We start from the raw sequence: 24,326 nt of genomic DNA, 5'->3' as shown, positions 1-24,326 counted from the left end.
GTTTTGATGTAAATTCAACAAATGCATCCTTTTTGCAACAGCCAGTGTATGACAACTTGATACCCAAAGGGCAGCAAAATACTATGATGAGGGTGGAAAAGCAGTGAAGTTTGAATCCTTCAATGGTATATAAGATAGGTTGAAAGCTTTAACTTTCATTCAGCAATTTGATGCAGCCTATTCAGGGGGGAACTTCACAGAGTCCTCAAAGATTCAAAACGCAGCCACTTTCTTGAAAGGGAATGCATTACAGTGGTGGTCCAATCTTTTGATGCAAGCTAGAGTGTCGTCAATGTGGGTACAATTCAAGCAAATATTTGTATCAATTTGGTTGACAAGTACCTTTGAGATGGACATCATAACAGCTTGGAATAAGATGGATGCTAAGGAATGTAAAAATTTGAAGCAATATAATAAGAAGTTTTGGGATTCATTGCTACTTGTTACTTCTTATCACCCCGTACCCCTTCATGAGCAAGTGGAAAAATATGTTTGTGGACTACCCAAAGGAATCAAGTATTTTTGGATTAAATCCACCGTATCTAGCATATCTCACCTCATAGAGACTGCTGCTATAGCCAATGCTTTGCTGCGTGGGAAAGGTTCGGGTTTCCTGGAGAGTGGAAAGAAGCCAAATAAGAAGTTGTTTAAGGCTGAGAAAAGGGGCAGATCTGAAAAACTGCTTGAAAAGTGGCCAAAACAGAAAAGAATTTACAAGTGTATAAGAAAGAGCTCTTGGTTGTAAGTCATGCACTGTCTACGTGAAAGCATTATTTGTTGGGGGACTAATTTTACAATACGGACAGACCATCAAACATTGAGGTACTTTCCGACACAAACAAAGTTGTCAAAGAAGCATATGAGATGGGCAAATTTTCTCTCTATGTTTCATTTTCAGATTGTACATATTGATGGTAAGAATGTTGTGGGTGATACACTGTCACGCAAGCCATAAATTTCAGCCATCAGCATTGTTTATCACACTGTGTTGGATGCCATGAAAGAGCAATATATTGCTGATTCAGAATTTGCTAATGTTTATGTTTATGATCAGCTTTGTAATGGCCAAAGGCATGAACACTTTGTGCTAAGAGATGGACTTCTAATGATACATGGACAATTGTGTGTCACAAAGCAATTAAGGCCTATAGTTATCATTGAAAGTCATGCTCCTCTGTAACATGACACAAAGGTATTGATGCTACGGTCAAGGCAGTGGAGTGTTTCTTTTATTGGCCAGATTTGAAGAATGATGTAGAACAATTTGTTAAGATATGCATCGTATGCCAGAAGTTAAAGCATGATAGGCAAAAGATGTCAATTTTGTTGGAGCCCTTGCCTATTCCAGATAGGCCTTGGCAGAGCATTGCAATGGACTTTATTTTTTAGCTTCCTAAGACACCTACAAGGAATGATGGGATATGGACTATCATTTGCAGGTTTAGTAAACAAGCCCATTTCATTCCGATGAGGAATGGCACGAATGTTTTTGCAGCACATCTTTAAGTATCATGGTATGCCAAAGTCGATTATTAGTGATAGATAGATGGTCAGTCTGAGAAAGCAAATTCCATAGTGTTGGATCTTTTGAGGTGCTATGTTTCAAACCACAAGGCACAGTGGGAGCAGTATTTGCCCTTGGTTGAGTTTGCTTACAACAACACAAAGTATAGTTCTATGGGCAGAGCTCCATTTGAGGTGGTTGAGGGTGGCAAGAAGGTACCACCTATTTTGCAAACTAAGGATAAGATCTTTGAGGCCGATCGTCATGTGGAAAACTTGGATATAGCCTATGCAAAGATAAAATGTGCACTTCAAATATCACAAGAAAAGTTAAAGAGAGTAGTTGATCACCACAAACATGCTTTGTAGTTTGCAGAGAGTGATTACATATTGCTGCGTTTTGAAAAGACAAGGATGGAAAAGATGAAAGGAAGAGAAAGATTGCATCCAAAGTTCAGTATGAATACTATAGGCCCTTCCAGGTGTTGGAGAAGATCAGTGATTTGGCATATCAACTGAAATTACCTCCACATTGGCGGATACACAATGCCTTTTGTGTCAGTTTGTTGAGGCCTTTTCATGGTGATGTACCAAAGGATATATCTTTTGACATTCAGCCTAAGGTCGAGGAGGATGAGATTTTGGTACCCAATAAGATTTTGGCACATAAAGAAATAAAGGTCAAAGGTAAAGTTTTCAAGAGATACTTGGTGAAATTTCAGTATTATTTACCAATAGATGCCAAATGGATGGAAGAGGATGACTTGGTACGCCATCCTGAGTTGTTAGAGCTTTACCTAGATGCCTTTCAGTAAGAGCCGACTTTAGTTCGGGCTCCATCATGTTCAACAGAGCAAGGGTCCGGAGTATTGTCTGATGCTCAAGGGAAAAGTAGCACTTCCACTCCTCTAGTTATGGATAGCTCTTATATGTAGTGGATCTCGGATATATTCAGCATGTATCCAAGGTACTGTGCTGACAGTATGTTTGCCATGAGATCACTACTTAGTGTACTACTCAATGTTAGATGTATAAAGATGAGTATGAGTTTCACTCGAGCACTGAAACCATATTTTGGCATCAGCTTATCATCAATTTGGCATGAATTTTGCCTCAATTTTGAGACAAAATTTCTAATCAGTTTCAGCTCGGTTTTTTATCAACTTGAGAATCATTTATGGTCACTTTTGGAATCAATTTTTACATTGATTGCTGGCCAGTCTTTGCAATGAGTTTGTGATCAGTTTGGAGTCACATTTGCAGCAATTTATGATCAGTTCTCAAATCAGCAAGTGATCAATTTATGATCATATTATGCTCAGTTTTCAATGGTTTGCATTTAGTTCCATGGACAACAACACATGTTATGATGACATTGATGTTTTAGCCACGGTTTATGCTTGGTTATACTATGCTATGGTTTGGTTTTGCTAGATGAGTTGAGCTCATGAGAAATAGACATGTCACATGATAATCTAGTAATGTTTTTGAGATTCTTTGTGAGTCTTATATCATGTTATATTGGCTAGTAATTTTCAGCATGTGTTGGGCACATGGAATGGTTGAGCAGCAATGCGCAATGTTATATTAACTATGTCTTGTGGAAATTCCAATCCACTATTTTTATTTTCGTGCATCTAGCACTGCAATCGAGGACGATTGCAAGGATTTTAAGGGAAAGGGCTGACATGAGAACATGTATTTTTAAAACCTCACTTAACATGTGAATTAATTTTTAATCACATGATAAGCAAATGTTGCACATGTGAGGTGTAATTGGAATTAGAGTAAATTTACAAGTCTGAGACCCGAGAAAATCACGAGATGTCAAAGGCAAAAGTTGTTATAAGTTATGCCGCACACATACTTGGTGGTATCTGGTGCCAATTGTTGGCCTAGGTCATTCATTTGGCCATAAGTGTCAATTGGTGACACTAGAGAAGTGGCGTTTAATGGTACCTAATACCAATCTAATGGTCAAAGATGGCGCAGAAATACTCGAGAATGGAAGTTACATAGCCAATTTAATTATTGACCAGCTAAATTATTTTTCAGGGCACTAAAATAATTATTAGATTAATTTTCAATTATTTAAAGACTAAAAATTAATATTTAATTATGGATAATGCTGAAAAAACCATTTGAAAAGGCTGCCACTTGTCAAAAATGCCAATGCAAGCCTAAAAAACGTCTTTAGAGGTTGGAGAGAAGCATTTTAGTGTATTCAGTCTACAAAAGAGAAAAAGGAGATGCTGCTAGTTTGATTTATAGCCATTGGAGCACCTTCTGAGGCAGCCAAGGGGCAAAAGAAGGCCAACCTAATAGCAGGTGACAGCATCTACACCCTGTTGAGACAGGGCAATAGCAATAAATGACTAGTTTTCCTCAATTCTTTGCATCTACAAGCTGTTGAGATAGGGTGGCAACAATAAATGACAGATTGTCTTCAGTTCTTCGTGAAGAAAGTCTAACTTTTCTCTCTCCTCAGTATTCTCTCTCATCTCCCAACCTTTCTATAGCCACGCTACGAATATTACAGCATTGAGATCACTAGAGGCTAAGAAATTCTAAATGTCTCTATTGTAAACCCTAATCTGCACAACCATGCAAAAATTAGGTTTTAGCAGCAACCTCAGGAAGCATGCCCAAAATTGGAAGCTTCAAGACTTGGATTCCACAGGGCTTAAGCTGTTTTCAATCAAATTTAGATGGAGGAACCAGCAAATCAATGAATTTGGGGCATTTTCCATCTCCATGAAAGCAAGTGAAAGCCAATTGACTACCTGAATCGAAGGGCAAATCAAATGGAAGATTTACTAGTCATTTTGGATAGCAAGTGGAGTTGGAATACCAAAAGGGATTGGGAGAATCCCATTGTACATCAACTTCTTCTTCAATTAAGTTAAATAAATACCAAAAGGGGCGCTGGTTTTGGAGCCAAGAGGGTGTCCATTGTCCAAGCTTATAAGTTAATTTGCATTTCTCAATTTTATAATAAATGTTACGGCTGTAACTAAGTTGTAATTAGGAAATTACCACTAATCCACGGAAGGAAGGTTAGTTTCAATATCTTTGTTATATTAGTGTCACCCACACCTTAGCCATTTTCCTTCTTCACTAACACCCAGTAATGGCACGGATGGTATGCTTATTTTGTAAAGGTCTTAGGTCACCATCCCTTATCACTCTCCCATTTGGGGCAGTGATACTCAATAGGATGAAAACCAATTTGAAACACACAATGTTAAATCTGTCAAAACTACAAAGCCCTCAAAAAAAAAGACCATAGCTGATTCCATCCGCCTTTACAAGACTTGGTAGGCCACTGGCCCACTAGGCAACCGACGTACACCCTTTGACTGATGCCCTGGCCTCTCTGGGGTGATCATTTGGGCTCCCTTGGTAAGATAACCATCACCTCTATAGTCTTAATAGGCCACTGAGCACCCGACGTGCATCCTTTGTCCGATACTCTGGTTGCTTAGGGGTGGGATGCCTTGGGATAAAAGATAAAGAAAAAAAAAAAGGGCTTGGCTAGCCTACTTCTTGTGGCACCGTTGTTGGGCTTGAGAGGAGATGTTGAGCTAAAAATGCATTAGCTTCACTTAAATAGCCCCAAAACATACTTAATTAAGAAAGAAATCTTGTGTATTTAAAAGAAATGCATTCCTAGAGTGTATCTATATCCCATAAGCACAAACCCACTTGGGAGGGCCCAAACTTTCTATAAATAGGTATACTGGCCCCTCCATTCAATCTTAATCTCGTTTTTGTAAGTTTCAAGTGTTTTCAGCGTGTTGCCCACACCCCGTTCGTGGATGACATCGCAGTCCAAGCTGTCCATTGCAATCTTCACTCATCTAGCATCTGTTTCCTACCCCCCATCATCAGTATGCTGCTCTTTCCAGCCAGGTGACTGCTGGTGTCCATCATCATGCTAACGCGACAGCTATCATACAGCCTGCCATATCAGCATACTACTACATTTGCAAGGCCTAGCTGCCACTCTACAGATTTTCTCTCTCCACCAACTATCACCATCATCTACTCAGCCTCTCACTACTGTTTTCTCTCTCCCGCAACCTACATTTGCTGTTTTCTCTCTCTTGCAACACCTGCATTTATTGTTTTCTCTCTCCTCACTTGCATTTTGTCTTTCCCTCTCCTCACCTGCATTTTTAGTCTTTCTCTCTCCTGCACTACCGTCTGTATCAAATCCAATCTTCCTTGGCTGTGTTTACTGGTGTTTGACATCCGAAGGCTGCCTTGTTACAATTCGAGAAACGTTCGAAATATAACACACTCTCCAACTCATTACCCCTGCCCTGATCCGTAAGATACAGGAGTTTGAGATATAATATTCATTCACTGCATAATTTGTTTACTGCATGAGCATTGTATATTCAATAGTCGTATCATTTTGTTCATTCTCTGTATTCATTCTCTGAGTTACTCTAACCCTACTGTGTTCTATCAATCTGTGCTTTGTCATATGCTATTATTTGTGTTTCTGCGTTAGGATATTTTCTTCACAACCACTTCATCATAGAGGTGGTTGAGGACATGCAAATAGAGCTTATCGAGATCTCTACATATAACAATTCTACAAATCTACTCACTAAAAGTCTCCCAATGGAACGTTATACTTTCCAAAGATGATGGGCATAGGATGAGATGACGTCTATTCCTCATCCAATTGTACTTATAAATACATTTTGTACTTTGTCACTTTTTTCTTTTCTCCACAGTCAAGCACATTCGCCTCTTAAGTAAAAGCTTGTTGGGGGTTAAAGGCCACATGTGCCTAGCCACTCACATTCACTATATAGTTAGTGCCCACACACTTGTACTCTATAGGTGGCGGCGGCCTATCACTATCACTTTATTATTTTTTCTTTCTATGACAATAGAGTAAGGAAAGGTAGGTCACATATTGTGAATGTTGGAGTTCCCACATACTGTCTTGCTCTCTCTTTTGCTTAAACTTTCATAGCTCTTGCTTCCCCTTGTGCTCGCGCTCTTGCTCCACCTTTCAAGACAAGAGACAAAATGTTGTTATGTGGATGAAAGTACAATGGTTGAAAACTCTTAGAAAGACCATTAGTGAAGGATTCTATTTGACTACCTATGTGAATGCATACATTCAGTGACCATCCATCAAGAAGTTCAAGTTGATTTTACACCTCAGACAGTAGAGTTGAGAAGTAGACTATTTTGGGGATCTTAGACATGTTTTACAGCTGGAACAAAGTGTAGTAGACAGGAAGGAGAAACCCGTTCTTTTCGCCGCAAATTGTGGGCAGATCAAGCACTATTGAACTGGTTAATGTGGACAGCAGAAGAGAGGAAAAAAACTGTCTTGCATGATTAAGTGAGAGTTTCTGTTGGACAGAGCAAGGAGATAACAGAGGGAAGCAATCTCTTTGAGGCTGGGCCTCATGCATGAAGACTGGATTGTTGTGGACTGATCTGAAACAAGGTCCTATGCAGGCTACTACTGTCCAAAGAGATTTCTCTCTGATCTATGTCTGAAGGATGCTCTTGGCTGTCCCAAATCAAGAACTTCACTAAATCTTTTGATGCATCTTACTTGTCTAGTGTTGTGGGATGCAAGATTGATGTTTGGGGCTGAAAGAAGAGTATTTTGGTGACCCAGAATAGGGATTTTCATGTCTGTATGGGCTGCACAGGTTCCAAACTGTTCAATGAATGTATAGGACTGTTTTTGGACTACAAACACATCGTTTGTTGTCTAAACTCATGTATGGTGATTCAAATGCATATGGACTGAACATAATCAGGTTTAAATTGAGCCATATTCTCAAATCTTGGTCTATCTACTGATGTACGTGCTGTATATGGTTTGCACATAAGCCTTTATGCCATAGTCATAATCTACAGTTGGATTTCAACATATTTTGATTTCCTATTGTTTCTTAATATCTTCTTCTACCAAAATTCTTCTCTCTGTGCTACAAGCCCTTCTTACTCAAGTCTCTACGACTTTTGACCGTACATGCTAAATCCAGCATTAATCTTCCAGAGTTTGCTACCACCAACTGTGAACAACACCCATCCATCCATAACAGTAAGTCAATGGCTGATCAGCTCAGCCAAAATGATGTCTAAGACAAAGTGCAAAGTGTCAAGAAGACCCCCCAACTGTTGGACAATGAGCAGCAGGAGCAATAGGAGCCAATGGCTGAGGTAGGGATGCAAGGAACAGCCCCTAAATTTGCGCCCAAAAATACAAGAGCTATTCCCAGGTCTTCTCCTGCAGCTCTTGACCCTCCAAAGTAACTTGGCACTGAGAGAAGGTCCTCCTAGAGCTGCTTAACAAGCTGGGAGGAAAGGAAAGCTGCCATGTACCTTAATCAAATGAAGATATGGCTGCCATAGAAGTTCAATTGAAGCTCTCTTTCCCGGGCTTAAGAATAATGGATGAAGCTCCACAAATGCTTGCTCTTATACCAGTTGAAAGGTGGAAAGGATGAGCAAGAATGAGAGTTCAAGCAAAAGTAAGAAGCAAGAGCTATGGAGATGGAGCAAGAGGAGAAAGCAAAACTTTGACCATCGCAATGTGTGCTGCCTTTCTTAGTAAGTACAAGATAAATATAGGTGGCTAGACACACGTGGCCTTTAACCCCCAACAATTTTTCTTTATGTAGCCCTAGAGAGTCATAGACATTGATTTCATACTCATTTCCATCTCTATTATGTAGCTTCACAAGTGTATTGTTCATAAAGATATATGTAATGATTAGAGTCTCATAGGTCACTTTGGCCTTTTGATGTAGCTTCCTTTCTCTTTTCCTATAAAAATATAACCACCATATGACTGAGATACAAACATAGCTTCTTTGCATTTTGTGAAAGAAAATATCTTCATAAACCAAAAATTATCCTCAATGGGGCCTTTTGATACAACTTACTTTTCTTTTTCCTATAAAAATATAACCACAATATGACTGAAATACAAACATAGCTTCTTTGCATTTTGTGAAAGAAAACATCTCAAATCAAAAATTATCTTACCATTGAGGATCTACACCATCACAAAAATCAATGAAGTGGCAAATCAGTTCAAAACGAGCCTCAGATGTATTGAGTGAGAATAAGCACTCTTGAATATCTTCAAATAAGACAGCTCGTTCTAACAGTTCATCATCGTCTGCTTCTGGCAGCAGCTCATCATCAATTGCTTTTGCTGTTCTTCAGCCATAGAAGTGAATGGAACTATGATTAGAACTTAAGACTTGTGCAAGGTCAAACCAACCATTTAGCCAAAATTCAAAAACATGTTTAGCCTGACAATTGGAGAAATCAGCCATCATAATTGAGAACAATGACCATGTGAGATGCATTCCAACATTTTTATGAGTTCAATTAGTAAAAAGGCTTGCCATTGAGACATTCGATATCTTTACTTTCACCTTGACCTACTAGATTGCAAACAGACCAGATTTCCTGGAGAGTAGAATTACCTGTACGGACAGGTAACCATTGTGAAGCATCCCTCCTATGCTCCTCTAGCGACCAGCGCTTCCAAGTTGTTCCATCCTTCACTTCAACGTCCTGTCCTGAATCAAGCTTCAATCCTAGCCTCTCTAGCAGCAGTGCCTCATTTTTCTCATCTTCAACTTCTTCCACATCTGGAATCTCTTCAACATTCTCAGCATCATTATCCGATAAGGGAACCACTTCATCAACGGGTTTAGCAGTTGTGGTAGAAGGTTCAGACCAGCCTGTCCACCCTCCTGTTTTTTCCTCATCAACTGAATCATCATTAGCTTGACTTTCTGCTGCAAATTTCTTTATCCATTCTTCTTCATTTTGCAGCCATGCTGCCCAACCTGTTGCTCTATCCTCTCCAACTCTTGGTGCTCCACTGTTCCAAAACTCCTTGAATAACCTCTTCTTGCTCCTCTCATTAATCTTTATGGGGGGAGCCAAAATGCTATACTCAAGCTGTGCTTGCAACAGTCCAACTGCAAGCTCATGATGTCCCGTCTGCCACTCAAAGCGGCATAAATCCACAAAAAGGGACATCAGACACTTTTCTGTTTCAACTTCATCACCATTGTCAGCTCCTAGTCTTCTGTCAAGCTGATCCTGCATGTATATTCTTAAAATTATAACATTGGGGAGCTTAAGGAAAATTTTAAAAGTTGTGTACAAGTGACACACTTGTAACTGCTGTTAAATTCACTTGCCATAGCCTTAGTAGGTCCAAGCACATAAAATAACAAACCATGAATGGAAATTCATTAAAACATAAGTCCCAAAGAATACTGTTCTCAGAGAGGTTTTTCTCGACCAATTAACTCTTCAGTTATGCCATCTTTAGTGATTCTGCAAACACTGGAGCAGTAATAGAATAAATTATTTTCATTTTTTGCATGTGACTTAAGAATGTAAAATTGAAAAATTTGATGCTCCCATTGTATACAGTTTACAAACTTTCTGTGGAGAACTTAAGTGAGACCAATGCCACATTACTTAAGGATGGATTTTCTATCTGTTATCTGACTGGGAATATTAAAAGGAGCACTTTGATAAACTAGGTCAAGGCAAAACTAGACTTCTCACTCATGGTCTGTGACTTCAAAGTTATCCCAAATCCACTAATATCATGCAATGACATCACCAATGATTATAGATACACGTCCCCTCCACTTGTAAGTGGCAACAAATATCAAATGAAACACAAAGAACTCAAACACAAACACGAAAACACAAACAGAGGAGGAGTGCTTTGAAGTGAATGAATAAATGTTGTAATTGAAGGAAAGAGTGTACCATATGCTCAAGGGGAGAGCTGTCCGACAGCCAATGACTCTCTTGGGAGCAAGCTATGTAGTCAAAGAATGACAACCACCGGAGACGGATCCTAGTGTTGTAACCACCCATCAAAGCTGAGATGATGCCGAAAGTGGAAGAGCAGCAAGCTGAAACCAAAATGCAACAATCTCTAGGGCTGGAACTGGTAAACATAGCAATGTAACCGCAGAAAGACAATGGCAGCTGATCACTAACGGCAAGCTAGAGCTGGATGCCAGCTATAGGAGGAAGATGGAGCACTTGCTTGACAATGGAGGTGGGCTGGATGCAGTCATTGGGCAGCTCATCAGCAAAAGGCAGCCTAGGGCACCTCTTACAGGGTCGGCGACAACTAGTAGAAGGTCGCCAAGTGATGAAGGGGGCATGGCAATAGTCATGGTGGGCTGGACAGCCACTGGAGGGAGAGCTAATGGCTGAAATCTGCAAGACAAGCGATGAATCAAGCGGCTAGGCAACCTCTTATTTATAGATGTGGATCCTCCCAAAGTTCGATGTTTGCTTACGGGACATAGAAACTTTGGTAAAATGTGAGTTTTGGGGCTGTTTTAATGAGCTAATGAATTAATGTGCCATGCATCTTTTTAGATTAACACCCCCTCTCAAGCCCAAAACTAGAACCAAAGAGACTGCAAGGGTAGCTTGGCCCATCATACCTCAAGCCGTCCCACCCCAAAGCAAATAGGTGTTAGCAAAGTATGTCACCTCATGTGTGAGTCTGAGTATGTATTGTGGGCTGGGCACATTATGTAGATATTTCAGGCATTTTTATTGTGTAGCATTATATGCTTTATGGCATTTATTGGTGGCCAACCTAGCATATTTTACGGCATTATTCATGCCTGTATATTTTGGGCTCCTCCTCAATCAATTTTGTTTTTGTTTTTTGAGCAGAATGCCTAATCAGACTCAAAGGCAGAACCCTGTGCCACTAGCTTATGATTTCGCTACTTCCTTCAGGATCAAGATCCCTGGAAGACTCCACCCAGGGGAAGAGCGTGGGTAGGCACGTAGCACCTCGGTTCAGGGGTCAAGGTAGTGCTGGACTCTCACCAGCTAAAACCGTCGATCCCGGCGGGTTCCCTTAAAGGGATGCCATACCCCAAGGTTGGGCATCGTCTTAGAGGTGGTGTCCCGTCGCACCCAAGTAAAAACTGCCTCCCGACAGCATTCGCTTGCTTGGGCCAGGCGGTGCCATCATTGGTACGAGTACAAGCTTGAGCAAAAGTTTGCAAAGGGAGGATATCGTCATTTCCCTACCCGTGACGGGTAGGAATCACACATATAATGCTCCCAAGTACCTCGGCATCGCCTCGCCAAGGAATGCTGCTACGAGGCAATGCCCCGAAACCACATTCCTCGAGTACGGACGAGTGCTCACGCAATTGGGTAAACACACCCTGCCAACCTCCCCACCAAGGAGTAGCGTAGCTTCATCCTCTAAGGTACACCCCTGGGACAAAAGGTCACGAGTTTCGCTTATAATACCCGAAATGTGTCTATCCCGTTCATTGGCCAATGCAGGACAAGAGAGTAGGATGTGTACATAAGAGGTTTCTGCTTCATGGGAGCTACACAAGGGACAGGTTTGTCACCGAGAGTGACGATAGCTATCCGCCAACTCGTGCCACGCACAAAAACCGTTCCTCTAAAGCCTTGACATTCTCCGATAGATTTGTGCAAAAGAGGTAGTTCCTTGAGCATTCAAACTTGTTCTTATTATAGGAGGAGAGCCTCACACACTCGTGCTGCCATTCCCATTTCTTCAAGACATGATATCTTACAACAAGTAGAGGTGCTTCAAGGACATACTTTTCCAACCAACGTATGGTCCTGGAAGACCAGGTCCACTTGTGGACTTTCTTAGTACATGATGGTGGTTTCACAAGCTCTCAAATCCATGTCTTAAGCCCCGGGTACTTCTCAAAAGCACATGCACGTTGCCCGCCACAGAACGCTAGAATGGGAGGGATATTGAATTCCTTATGCAAGGTGGCTGCGTTGACCGCTGTCGACTTGGCCCCCTTGCTTAGAATCCACCTCATCCCCGTGACTGCCATTGTCTCCAACGGCTAAAGGAGTGTCTGACGATGTCCTCCCATAATCTTGGCTCCGTACGTAAGTACCAGAAGCACGCATGCCTTGAAGACATTGAGTCTAGTCCACATGGGGATCAAACGGGAAGAGAGGAAGGCCTGGTAGGCATGAAGGGTCTTACGGCCCTTCTCAATCCTCTCCCAGATTACTGTCTCAATTGAGAATTCACTATCCAAGACAATGCCGAAGCTCATTCCCCACTTGGTAGCCCACTCATTCAACCGGTTTAACGCCGCTTGCAGCTCCTCGGCGGATTCTCCAAGCAGAATTAAGTCATCTACGAAAGCAAACCCTGAATTTTTTCTCAAAGACCAAGAATGCTGACTCCGAGTCCGTCACCCTCGTTTATGATATCATTGATAAATATGTTAAAGAGGGTGGGGGATCCGGGGCACCCTTGGCGTATGCCTCACTTTACTAATATGGCTTCGGATAGGAGATCTCCCACCCTCGCCCTTATCTTAGAAGCTTGGTATAGACCCTCTATGAATCGTATACAACTTCCTTCCACTCTGCAAGCATGCATCTTGCAAAACACGGCTTGGTGCGGCACCGTGTCATATGCCTTTTTAAAATCGATGAAGGCGACGTATGTGGGTTTGCCCTCCACATGCCGACGCTTCACTATCTCTTCGAGGCATGCAACTTGTCCGATACACTCCTCATGTTCGCAAAATCTGGCTTGTGATTTAAGGAAGAACTTGCAGCTCTCTAAGGCCTTATAGATCCTAGAGACCACAAGCGACGTTAGCACCTTGAGCAGTAGTGATATTAGAGATATGCCACGATAGTTATCGGGGTCGGTAAGATTACCTTTCTTCAGGATGGACACCACAATGGATGATTCCAACACCTCCCGAATCTTACCAGACTCAAAAACCATGTTCAATACCTATAACATCACTAGCCCATAGGGAGACTTCGAGGTCTCCCTTTGTCCATGGCATCCATTGTCCTTGTATGCAATCTTGAATACTTCTAGTGGGATGCCGTCTATGCCTGTGACTTTGTGTCTTTTAAGTTTCTTGAGCACGTGTCGGACTTCGTACCACGCAATAGGAACGTCTAGGTCCTTAATATGGGACCTTAGACGCAAGCCTATATCCATTTGCTTCCAGTGGTCAGCATTGTTACTTGTTCCAAGGGGGTCATCATACACCTTAGAGTAGTTTCTCTCCCATATCTTCGTGAGTTCAGGGGGTTCCGTCTCCAAAGTTCCAGTTGCGTCTTTGAGGGGTTGAGCTTTCTACCCACCTCGATTACTGACTCCTGCAATGCCTTTTTGGAGCTTCCACCATTTATAAGCCAACCTCGCTTGTTGTGGGCCTTTCCCCTTGGCAATTATACGAGAGTAGCTCTAGTTCTCGCTATCATGACAAGCTTGTTCGGCTTGTTTCCGAATCCCGGCATACTCTTCGAAGGTCTCAAGGCGAGATCTGAGTCGCTTCCAAGCCTTCCTTTTCAAGTTGATAGCACGACATGCCTGGGGTTAAGTCTAAAACGATTCCTGGGTGATGGTGGGGGTCTAACTGACATGATTCCGTTTTCTTACGCAATGGCCTTCATTGTAAAAATGAAGGCTTTCATCAATCGAGATCCAGGTGCGGATCCTCTCCCTCTACCTCCTCATTGAGATCGGTCAGTGCTGCCCATCCATTGCTAGATAGGACGGCGCTTGCCGCCACGTCTACCTTGCTCACATCGATGCCCGGCGCACGTGGAGTAGCGGGGTTCAAGCCCATTACCATATCGTCCACCACTTGCATCTTGTAGGTGGCATGCCAGTGGTCGGATATGTTTGTCGATCTAAAAACATGAGCTACTGAGAGTCTAGAAATCGTGGTGTCATTCCCAATGTAGAAGTCGAGATCCAACTCTCCATGGCCCATCTTGGAGTGGTATGTAAGCTCGGAACCAAAGGTGCGCAACACAAAGAATTGGGGGTAGTGTGCCTCCAAATACCGACTTAATATCCTTTGCTTGCAATTCCAATCACCCCCGACTATGATTGGAATACCTTTCTGATGTAGGATCTTCAATCTCTGACACACATCCTTTAGTACTTCTCTTCTCGTTGCGCACAACTGTTTCTAAGAAATATACACATTCCCATGGATCCATGGCCCTTGCTTCCCTACATCGCAGGAAAAAAACTACACTAGTAGGCAATTGGGAGTCGATTGGCATAGCTTAAATGCTCTATAATCCCGTGAGATTATGGTGACCAATCTGTTGGGTGTAAAGGCCCTTTACACGTTCTCCCATGTATGTATTACTTCACATATGCGAACCCACCCTAACGGATGTAAGTGTACCGTACCCTAAGTATAAATACATTCTTTCATTCTTTGTGTGTACCACACTGGTACACACCCATTCGACGACTCACTCTCACTCTATCACTGTCAAACACTCTTTAGCTCTGAGTCCTTGAACTCCTCAATCACTATGCCTGCCTTCAGCTCACAACTCTCACTCCCTATCTGCTTCTGCTTCACCTCAACAAACTAGTATTAGAGCCAATGGCCCAAGCAAGCCGTTGAGGAGTAGACAACGACTGGTTGGGTGCAGGCATAACAGTGTAACTGTCAACGACTGGTCGGACACAGGCATAACAGTGTAACAGTCTTCGCAGACTGTTGAGGGGTAGACAACCGATAAGCAAAGAACGAAAAACTACTGCGGGTCGGGTGCAATCGACGGCGAATTGACTGACAGGAAAAGCTGTCGTGTGACGGAATGCTGCTGCGTAGCAAGGGTGCATGATGGAGTGTTGCTGCATGACATTGCTGTACGAAGCGACTACACAACGACCTGCACGACGGACTGGAAGGCATCCACGTAACAAGTGCCGTCGCACGAACGACGGCAAAAGGTCAACGCCACATTTTTCCCTTTAATTTTCCTCACATTTATTTTCCCTCTTCTACCAAGTGTTCACACATATAAGCACAGAGTGCAAATCTGTGCAAGTCTAGGTCTTAAAATTTGGGGCTTTTCCCAAATCTGGTGCCTGACACATATTGCAGTGATCTCTAGACCATAAATTGCAAACATTGAGTACACACGTCTCAGAAATTTTTAGGGATTCTCAAATGCAAGTGAAATTTTTGCTTGGATGAGCCAATTTCCTAGAAATTGTGCATTGTTGGACCCCGAAATTTGGGGCTTTTGCAGAAATCGTGAAATTCCTGCAACACTAGCCCGCACTTGATGCTCGGGATGATGTATTTATGCAATTGGAGCACATTCACTGCAAAAATTTTGGGGTTTTTCACATTGGCGATGCATTTTTGAGTCATGTTGAGACTTGACACTAAAATCTACAGTAGATTCACTGCTAAGTGGGAGCCTTTATAGTTTTGGATGCTTCAATGGTTGAAAAAGGGCAGCTTCTCTTGGTACATGTATTGCTGAATACTCATTATGCAGTGAAACAGTGGTAAATATAGCATTTGGGTCATTGCATTTGGGAATTTTGGTGATGTACTACTGAAGTGGGAGCTATCCTTAATGCAAATGTATCAGATTTGATTCGTGCACATGCTGTAATCAGTACTTGAGACTGAAATTTGCAGCTAAACATCTGCTTCTTGGACACTTTGGAAGTACAAGAGTGTGTACTTGCTGTTACAATTCAGAAACCTTGCTATTGGCTGGAAGCATTCAGCCCGTTATTGCAGTTGTGTATTGCTGAAAATGGATGGCAGTGCATCTACATCTAATACAAAGAATCTCTTATATTTCGTAAATTTGACGGAAATGGTTTTGAGCTTTGAAAAGATCGTATGTAGGGTATCCTTTTTCTAAAGGATTGTGATGATGCTTTGGAAAAACATAAGCCTCTTGCTTTGTCAGATGAGGATTGGGCTAAAATGAATAAAAAGGCCATTACTTACATTAAAATGGCCGTCACATATGACATTTTGGTTGATATAAAGGGGCTTGATACTGCCTATGTAGTCTGGAAAAAGCTTAAGGCTACTTATGAGAATACAACTCCTGTCAATCAAGTACATCCCATGAGTTGGTCAACTTGAAGCTTGATGAGTCCAAACCTGCTTCAGAGCATTTGAATGCTTTCACTGGTATTTTGAGTTAGTTACAGGATGCAAGTTTGCCAGCTTTTGATCCTAATTTGAGGGCTGTCTTCTTGCTCATGACTTTGCTCGATTCATGGGAAGTATTGGTTGTGTCATTGAACAATAATCCCAACTTGACATTTGATGGTGTGCATGGTTCTATTCTGAATGAAGAGATTAGACGCAAGGCAAGTGGGAAAAATAGAGAATCAGCCTACATCGTAAGAGGAAGACCTAAAAAAATGTATAATGCTGCAAATAAAAACAAAAATCCCAGCAAAAGCAAGGAAAAACAATAAGATGTAACTTGTTATCAATGTGGTCACAAAGAGCATAAAAAGCCCGACTGCAGGTACTTTAAAAAGGAACAAGAACGTAAGAAGCAGGCTAATGCAAAAGGTAAAAAGAATGATAAGGATGGCAGCTCCACCCCTAAAGAGATAGAAAAAGCAAATGTGGTATCTAGTGTTGTTATTGAGAAGATAGAAGATAATAAAGATGTTGATTTGCTAGTTGCATTTTCAGATCCGCTTGCTATAGTGGAGGACATGTATATCACTAAAACAGATGTGATAGATGCTTTGTTGTCGGCTCATGATGGTTTGTCACAATTGTGAATTGTTAATAGCGGTGCTTCTTTTCATATAACTCCATCTCTGGAGTATTTTTCTACTTATGCAGAAGGTAATCTTGGAAAAGTCTACCTTGGCAACAATCATACATGTGATATTGAGGGAATGGGCACCATACACCTGGCTCTAGAAATAAATTCTTCGTGATATTAGGTATATTCTCGGCATCAAGAAGAGCTTGCTTTCTGTTGGGCAACTTGATAGCAAAGGTTAATTCACTACTTTTGGTGGTGGTATGTGGAAAATACAAAAAGGATCTATGCTAGTCACTAGAGGTGGTAAAAAGGAGACTTTGTATTATCTCTATTGCAAGGCACTTCCTGGAAAGTTTATTGCAATTGCTGAGGTACAGTCACACATGGAGTTATGGCACAAGCGTCTTGGACATATGAGCCAAAAGGATTTGCAAGCACTCTCTTCACTTGGAAGAGTTTATGTGAAAAGTTCAAAGCTTGACTTTTGTGATGATTGTATTTTTGGTAAACATGTAAAGAGTCCCTAATCTCACGGATCCTCTAGGAAGACATGTATCTTGGATCTAGTCCATTCTTATGTTTTCACCATGCCAATAAAAACTAATAGTGGTTTCCGTTATTTTGTGTCTTTTATTAATGACCACTCTAGGAAGCTATGGGTCTACTTGCTTAAGCAGAAAAGTGAGGCATTGGATTTTTTTAAAAGGTTTTATACATTGGTTAATACTCAAGAAGGCCTAAAGTTAAAATGTATACGAACAGATAATGGGGGAGAGTATGTATCTAAAGAATTCAATAAGTTTTGTGGTGACAATGGGATTGAACGAGAGCTTACAACTCCTTACAATCCATCTTCTAATGGTGTGGCTGAGCGAATGAATCACACATTATGTGACAAGATTCGGTGCATGCTGTCCACAGCTAATCTCTCACAATCATTTTGGGGAGAGGCACTTAAAACCGCGGTGCATATATGCAACCAATCTCCACATCATGCACTTGACAGTGGCATCCCTAAAGAGGTTTGGTCTAGCAAACCTGCTTCATATGACCACTTAAGAGTCTTTGGCTGCGAATGCTATGTACATGTACCTATTGATAGCAAAACCAAACTTGACATGAAATCTCATAGAGGCATCTTCAAGGGCTATGGAGATGAAGGTGAAATGGGCTATCGAGTTTGGGCTCCAAGCATTAAAAAGGTGCTACGTAGCCGGGATGTGATATTCAATGAGTCAAAGCTACTGAAAAACGTCACATCTAATGACTCAGACAAAAAGAAAGTTAAATTTCAGCATGATCAGTTGCAACAACAGCCATCAGCCCACTGAAAATTCAGCTCCTTTTTATGCTAATTATGACACTCAGTGTATCATCATTGAGCCAGATGAAAATGGGCAACAAGGGGAGACTGAACATCAGCTTGAGCACCAAAATCAGCATGCTGAAAATGAATTACAGCAGCCTGAAATTGTATTACAGCGACCTGAACATGCAATTCAGCAGCCAAACAATGAGGTCGTTGACATCCCCTAGGATGTGGATCCACTACCTGATAACACAGATTATTGGGTAAGAAGGTCTACACGTGTTAGAAGACCTATAGAAAGGTTTGATCCTTCTTTGGACTGCATTTTGCTCATAGATGAAGGTGAGCCTCTTAAGTATAAAGGGACCTTATCATGTGAGTTAAAGAAAAAGTGGGAGCTGGCTATGCAAGAAGAAATGAAGTCACTCTATCAATCAGAATGATACTTGGGAATTGGTTACATTGCCCAAGGATAGAAAAGCCATTCCTAACAAATGGGTCTATAAAGTAACATGTGTGGATGGCAAACCCAAATACAAAGCCAGACTTGTGGCTAAGGGCTATAAACAAAAGGAGGGCATTGCTTTTCAGAAGTGTTTTCTCCTTGTCAAAATGACCATTCTTCGAGTGTTATTTGCCATAGTAGCATCTATGGATCTTGAACTTGATTAGATGGATGTTAGAACTGCATTTTTGTATGGTGATCTGGAAGAAGAGTTGTACATGAAACAGCCAAAGGCTTTGTTATACATGAAAAGGAGCATATGGCATGTAAGCTTAAGAGAAGCTTGTATGGTTTGAAACAGGCTCCTAGACAATGGTATAAAAAGTTTGATGCTTTCATGCTCTCATATGGTTTTAAAAGGAGTAGTGCAAATCACTGCTTATATATTAAGAAGGCTGATGATGGAAGCCTTATTATACTTGTGCTTTATGTGGATGATATGCTTATTGCTGGTAAGCATAAAAACCAGATTAATGCATTGAAAAGGCAACTGAATTCAACCTTTTCTATTAAGGATTTGGGTGCAACTGATCATATTTTGGGCATGCGTGTCACACGAGATAGAGAGCAACAACTCTTATTTCTCTCACAAGAAAAGTACATCAGCAAAGCACTTGATCGTTTTTCTATGTCCGAAGCTAAGCCTCTTGGTGTACCTTTTCCATCCTACCTTAAGCTTAGCAAAGCAGATTGCCCAAAAGATGACAAGGCAGTCAATACCATGAAGGGTGTTCCTTATGCTTCAGCTTGTGGTTCACTCATGTATGCTATGGTTGCTACTAGACCTGACATTGCTTATGCAGTGGGAGTTGTAAGCAGGTTCATGTCCAATCTAGGCAAAGCACATTGGGAAGTAGTGAAATGTATCTTACGGTACCTTAAGGGCACACACAGAAAATGTATTTGCTATGGCAAGGGTACGTTGGATCTGCAGGGGTATTGTGATGCAGACATGGCAAGTGACTTGGATACTCGCAAATCTACTAGCGGGTATATCTTTATCTTGACAGGTGTGGCAGTTTCTTGGTGCTCTAGATTGCAAAAAATAGTAGCACTCTCTACCACTGAAGCTGAATATATTTCAGCCATTGAGGCTTCAAAAGAAGCAGGACTTTGGACTACCCACCAAAACACTTATACTTAGATGTGATAGCCAGAGCGTTGTATGCCTGGCTAAGAATACCATGTTTCATGCATGTACCAAACATATTGATGTTCGGTATCATTTTATCAAACAAGTTTTGGATGATGGTCTAGTCACCCTGACTAAGATCAAATCACAAGATAACCTTGCAGATGTTCTCACTAAAAGTCTTGCAAAGGCTCCACATGAGCATTGCATTAGACTCGTGGAAGTTGGTTAAAGGTTCGCTTAGGACCTTTAAGTGGGAGGTTGTTGGGTGTAAAGGCCCTTTACACGCTCTCCCGTATATATATTACTTCACACATGCGAACCCACCGTAACAGATGTAAGTGTACCGTACCCTAAGTATAAATACATTCTTTCATTCTTTGTGTGTACCACACTGGTACACACCCATTCGACGACTTACTCTCACTCTATCATTGTCAAACACTCTTTAGCTCTGAGTCCTTGAACTCCTTGATCACTGTGTCTGACTTCAACTCACAACTCTCACTCCCTATTTGCTTCCACTTCGCCTCAGCACAATCCTCTCTCATCGGGTTTATTCAAACCCATGCGCTGGAATGAGTCGTACCTGTATAGCCGTAGAGGCCATCCACCTTGGAAAATTCGTGTCTCTTGCAGTCCAATCACATGTTAGTGTTCTTTATGAGCCAACATATCGAGTTCACCCCGCTTGGAGCAAACTGAGTTGATATTCAAACTCGAAAAGATAGGTCTCTTATCAAGACCATGGCTTGTTCGTGACGGGGCCACAATCTTGCTTTCTCTAAAAGGTACCGACGGGCGAGCGTGCCACCGACAAAACGTACGTTCTTCCTTAATACGAGTCAAAATGGTCAAAGTTGCTTCACGAGACTCGACAATGATATTGAACCGCACAAACCAATTTCGCAAGCACCTGATTCGATCGCACTTCTTAACCTTTCGGTATAAATCTAATTGGAGCATACATCTCAAGGCGCTCCACATAGACCGCTTGGTGAAGCTTCCAATCCCCCATATCACAATTCTCGGGTATGTATGCAAGCTCGTCAACCTTAACACTAGGGCCATATCTCTATCCCTCCCCGTAAGGACAGGGTGGGTCTCATCACGAGGCATCGAGGCTCCCACCATGACAGAGGCAATTGTGTTGCCATTACCAAGACTAGTTGTTCTTTGCCTTCTTATTTGGGCACCACCATTCTGTGCTGTGGCCAAGGCGTTATTGGCCGCTATGACACAGGATCCCTCCCGAGTTCTCTAACTCCTGTTATGTCTAGTCACTTGAGAGCTTCTTCAAGCAACAACTAAGGCATAAGTCGACGTTCTCCTTCCGTTCCCGCAGTAGAACCCTTGACTGCGGGATCTTAAACCTATCTTATTAGGCAATGAGATGAACGCGGGACCTGATGGTTCCCCATTCACTCCATTCCGCGAGGTCATATGGGCTACGACGCTAGTTGGGTACTCAAAACTACCATTCCGGTTCTAATACGCCTAAGGATTCGGGTTTCCACCCTCTCCAAGTGCCATGTCATTCTCTCTCCCCGTTGGGACAGGGTGGATCTCTCTACGAGGCATCGAGGATCCCACCATGTTAGATTCCATATTGCCGCCCTCACCGGCATTGGTTGTATAGTGCTTTCTAGGTACAACCTCCCCTTGAGGCTCGGGGGAGAAAGGCACACTGATAACACCCTGCACGCCTCGGTGCTAGCCTAGTGACACACTAACATGTCCTTCAAATCCCCATGTGTCACTTAAGGGGTTGACGACCGGCCCGATTGTGTTACCAAGGCGCTGCCGCAGTTCCAGATAAACAGGCCATGGGGTGGACCTTAGCGTCGCAGAGCTCCCAAACCCACCACAAGGAAGGCTCCTAGAAGAGCGTAATCCATTTGTTGTAAAATTCATGATGGGTAATATGAGACCACCCTAATTTTGTTGTGGTTCCTACCAGGGTGTCTCGATCAAGATTGGACAACCTAGACATACTCATGGATCACTTTGTGGTGTGAGCTCGACATTTCTCGAAGAGGTTTCAAGGCACGGAGAGAGCACCAATGCTTCATCCACCCATCTCGGCTCCTATGTCTCTTCGGTTCAATGGTACATCACCTTTGATTGCCCTCAGACTAGCCTCCATTGACTCGCTCGACCACAGCGTCTTACTAACGCGAGTGTATCCATCCCATCTCATGAGACTCAACAGTGTGTTCGTGATTTGTCACCCATAGGTTCTTCCCTCCCCATTGGGGCCTAAGAGGCATGGAGATAAATAGTTCAAGGGTCCAAGTGGTCTTGCCTACCACATTCTAGCGGGCCTTCCCAATCCGCATGGAGGACCTCGAGAACCAAAGGGACAATTTACAGAATTCGGACTTTGCATATTGATACAAGCTGTGCATCGTGTCTTGTCCGGGCGACTAACTAATTTCATTGGGAGAGTGAGGGTACTGCAACCACTTGGGAAATCCAAGTTTGTTGCACAACTCCTTCACCTAGCATATCTCATCATCTTTAGTCAATCAATTCACCACCTAGAGGTCCCATGGAGAGAGGAGCTGGTGCCAATGCCCACACAACCAGTGACTCATTGTTGTATGCGACAATCTCGTCTCATATATGGATTCCATTTCCTGAGCATACATCTGAGTTCTCATCTATATTGAGTTCTTTCTTTCCCTTTCTCTTTTGTCTTCTGTTTCAGCAGTTTATTTCAGCACATGTTTATGCTTCCATTGCTGTACCACTTTTGACAACAAGGTGTCACACCAAGTGTGCATGTTGGTTGCCCAAGGACCTACCAAGCACAAAGACAAAAACGCAAAACACAAAAACACAAATAGACAATAAGGAGAATACTAAAGTGGATGAGTGAATGCTATAAATGAAGGAAAGAGAGTACAAGATGCTCAAGGCAGAGCTATCAACAGCCAATTTACTCATGGGAGTAAGCTGACAAAGTAGTTGGAGAGTGACCTCCACTAGAGATGGATCCTAAGTGTTGTAACTACCGATCGGAGCTGAGATGATGCTGAAAGTGGAAGCACAGCAAGCTGGAAACCAAGATGCAACAATCTGTAGAGCTGGGACTAGTAAATGCAGCAATGTAACTGCCGAAAGACGATGGCAACTGATCATCAGCAACAAGCTGGAGATGGACAACAAGTGTAAGAGAAAGACCTGATGTAGGACTGCTTACAAAAGCACCAAATGGAGAATTGATTACCTCCAAAGCTGCCGGAGTAGTCACTTGATGATAAAGGTGGTTTGGATGCAGTCGCCACGCAGGATGCATCACTCACCAACTAATCAGCAAAATGCAGCCATAGAGCACCTCCTGTAAACTAGGCAACAACTGCTAGAATATTGCCAAGTGATGAAGGGGGCATGACAACAGTCGTAGCAGGCTAGAAAACCACTATAAGAAGAGCTGATGGCTGAAATCTACAAGACAATGGATGAACTAAGTGGCTAGGCAGCTTCTTATTTATAGATGTGGACCTTCCCAAGGTTTGGGTATTTGCTTATGGGAAACAGAAACTTTGGTAAAATTTGAGTTTTGGGAATGTTTTAATGAGCTAATGAAGAATCAATGTGTAGTACATCCTTTTTAGCTTAACACCTCAACTGTTGTATTTCATCATCCTTGGCTCCAATCTAACTATATCTAGTTCATTCTTGGTGGTATTGCTCCTTAGATCTATACATGGAGCACGACATGCTCCCTCAGCTCACTCCCACAAGAGTCAATGGTTGTCGGACAACTCTACTCCTTGAGCACCATATCTATACTTTCTTCATTCATTCATTCGTATTAGTTGCATCTTCTCCCTCTTTTCATCATACGTTGAGGGCATGATGCATTTGCATATGTCAAGAGATGTGATGTATGTCAAAGACATAATAGAAGGGAGAATAGAAAGCACCCACTAACTCTTATCATGGCTATACTAGCATTCGAGAAGTGGGGCATCGATTTCGTGGGTCCAATTACCCCATCATCCCCTCTGCACAGAAGAGGTGTATCATAGTGGCAACTGATTATTTAGAAAATTACCATAGCAAAAAGCTTGGTTTGTATGAGTTTGCACAAACAACATGCATCTACTACATAATGTCTTAGAAACCTCCATCTTGGGATCCTATGATGTGTAATAAAGCTACTCCTTCATTGGAGGACCTAATGCAGCATTATGTCACACCTCTATCTTGGAATCCTATGGTATCTAATCAAGCTACTCCATCAT

At 42.1% G+C, this 24,326-nt stretch overlaps 1 protein-coding gene across 2 annotated transcripts in view; it reads right to left on the bottom strand.

Annotated features, from left to right (window-relative positions):
* The window catches only part of LOC148031043 (uncharacterized), a 73,622-nt gene that overhangs the window by 33,752 nt on the left and 15,544 nt on the right, over positions 1-24,326 (bottom strand). For both annotated transcript variants that reach the window (XM_087684563.1, XM_087684562.1), the window contains exons 5-6: positions 8,988-9,615; positions 8,539-8,710 (exon numbers count right to left, since the gene is read on the bottom strand). In XM_087684563.1, the coding sequence (XP_087540689.1) occupies positions 8,539-8,710; positions 8,988-9,615 (800 nt within the window). The remainder of the gene's footprint in view (positions 1-8,538; positions 8,711-8,987; positions 9,616-24,326) is intronic.

This window comes from Lygodium microphyllum, chromosome 9 (genome assembly GCF_053477565.2).
Source record: "Lygodium microphyllum isolate KBCC chromosome 9, Lygodium_microphyllum_v1.1.10, whole genome shotgun sequence".
In the NCBI taxonomy this organism is placed as follows: Eukaryota; Viridiplantae; Streptophyta; class Polypodiopsida; order Schizaeales; family Lygodiaceae; genus Lygodium; species Lygodium microphyllum.
This window is presented reverse-complemented; position numbering and strand designations above follow the sequence as displayed.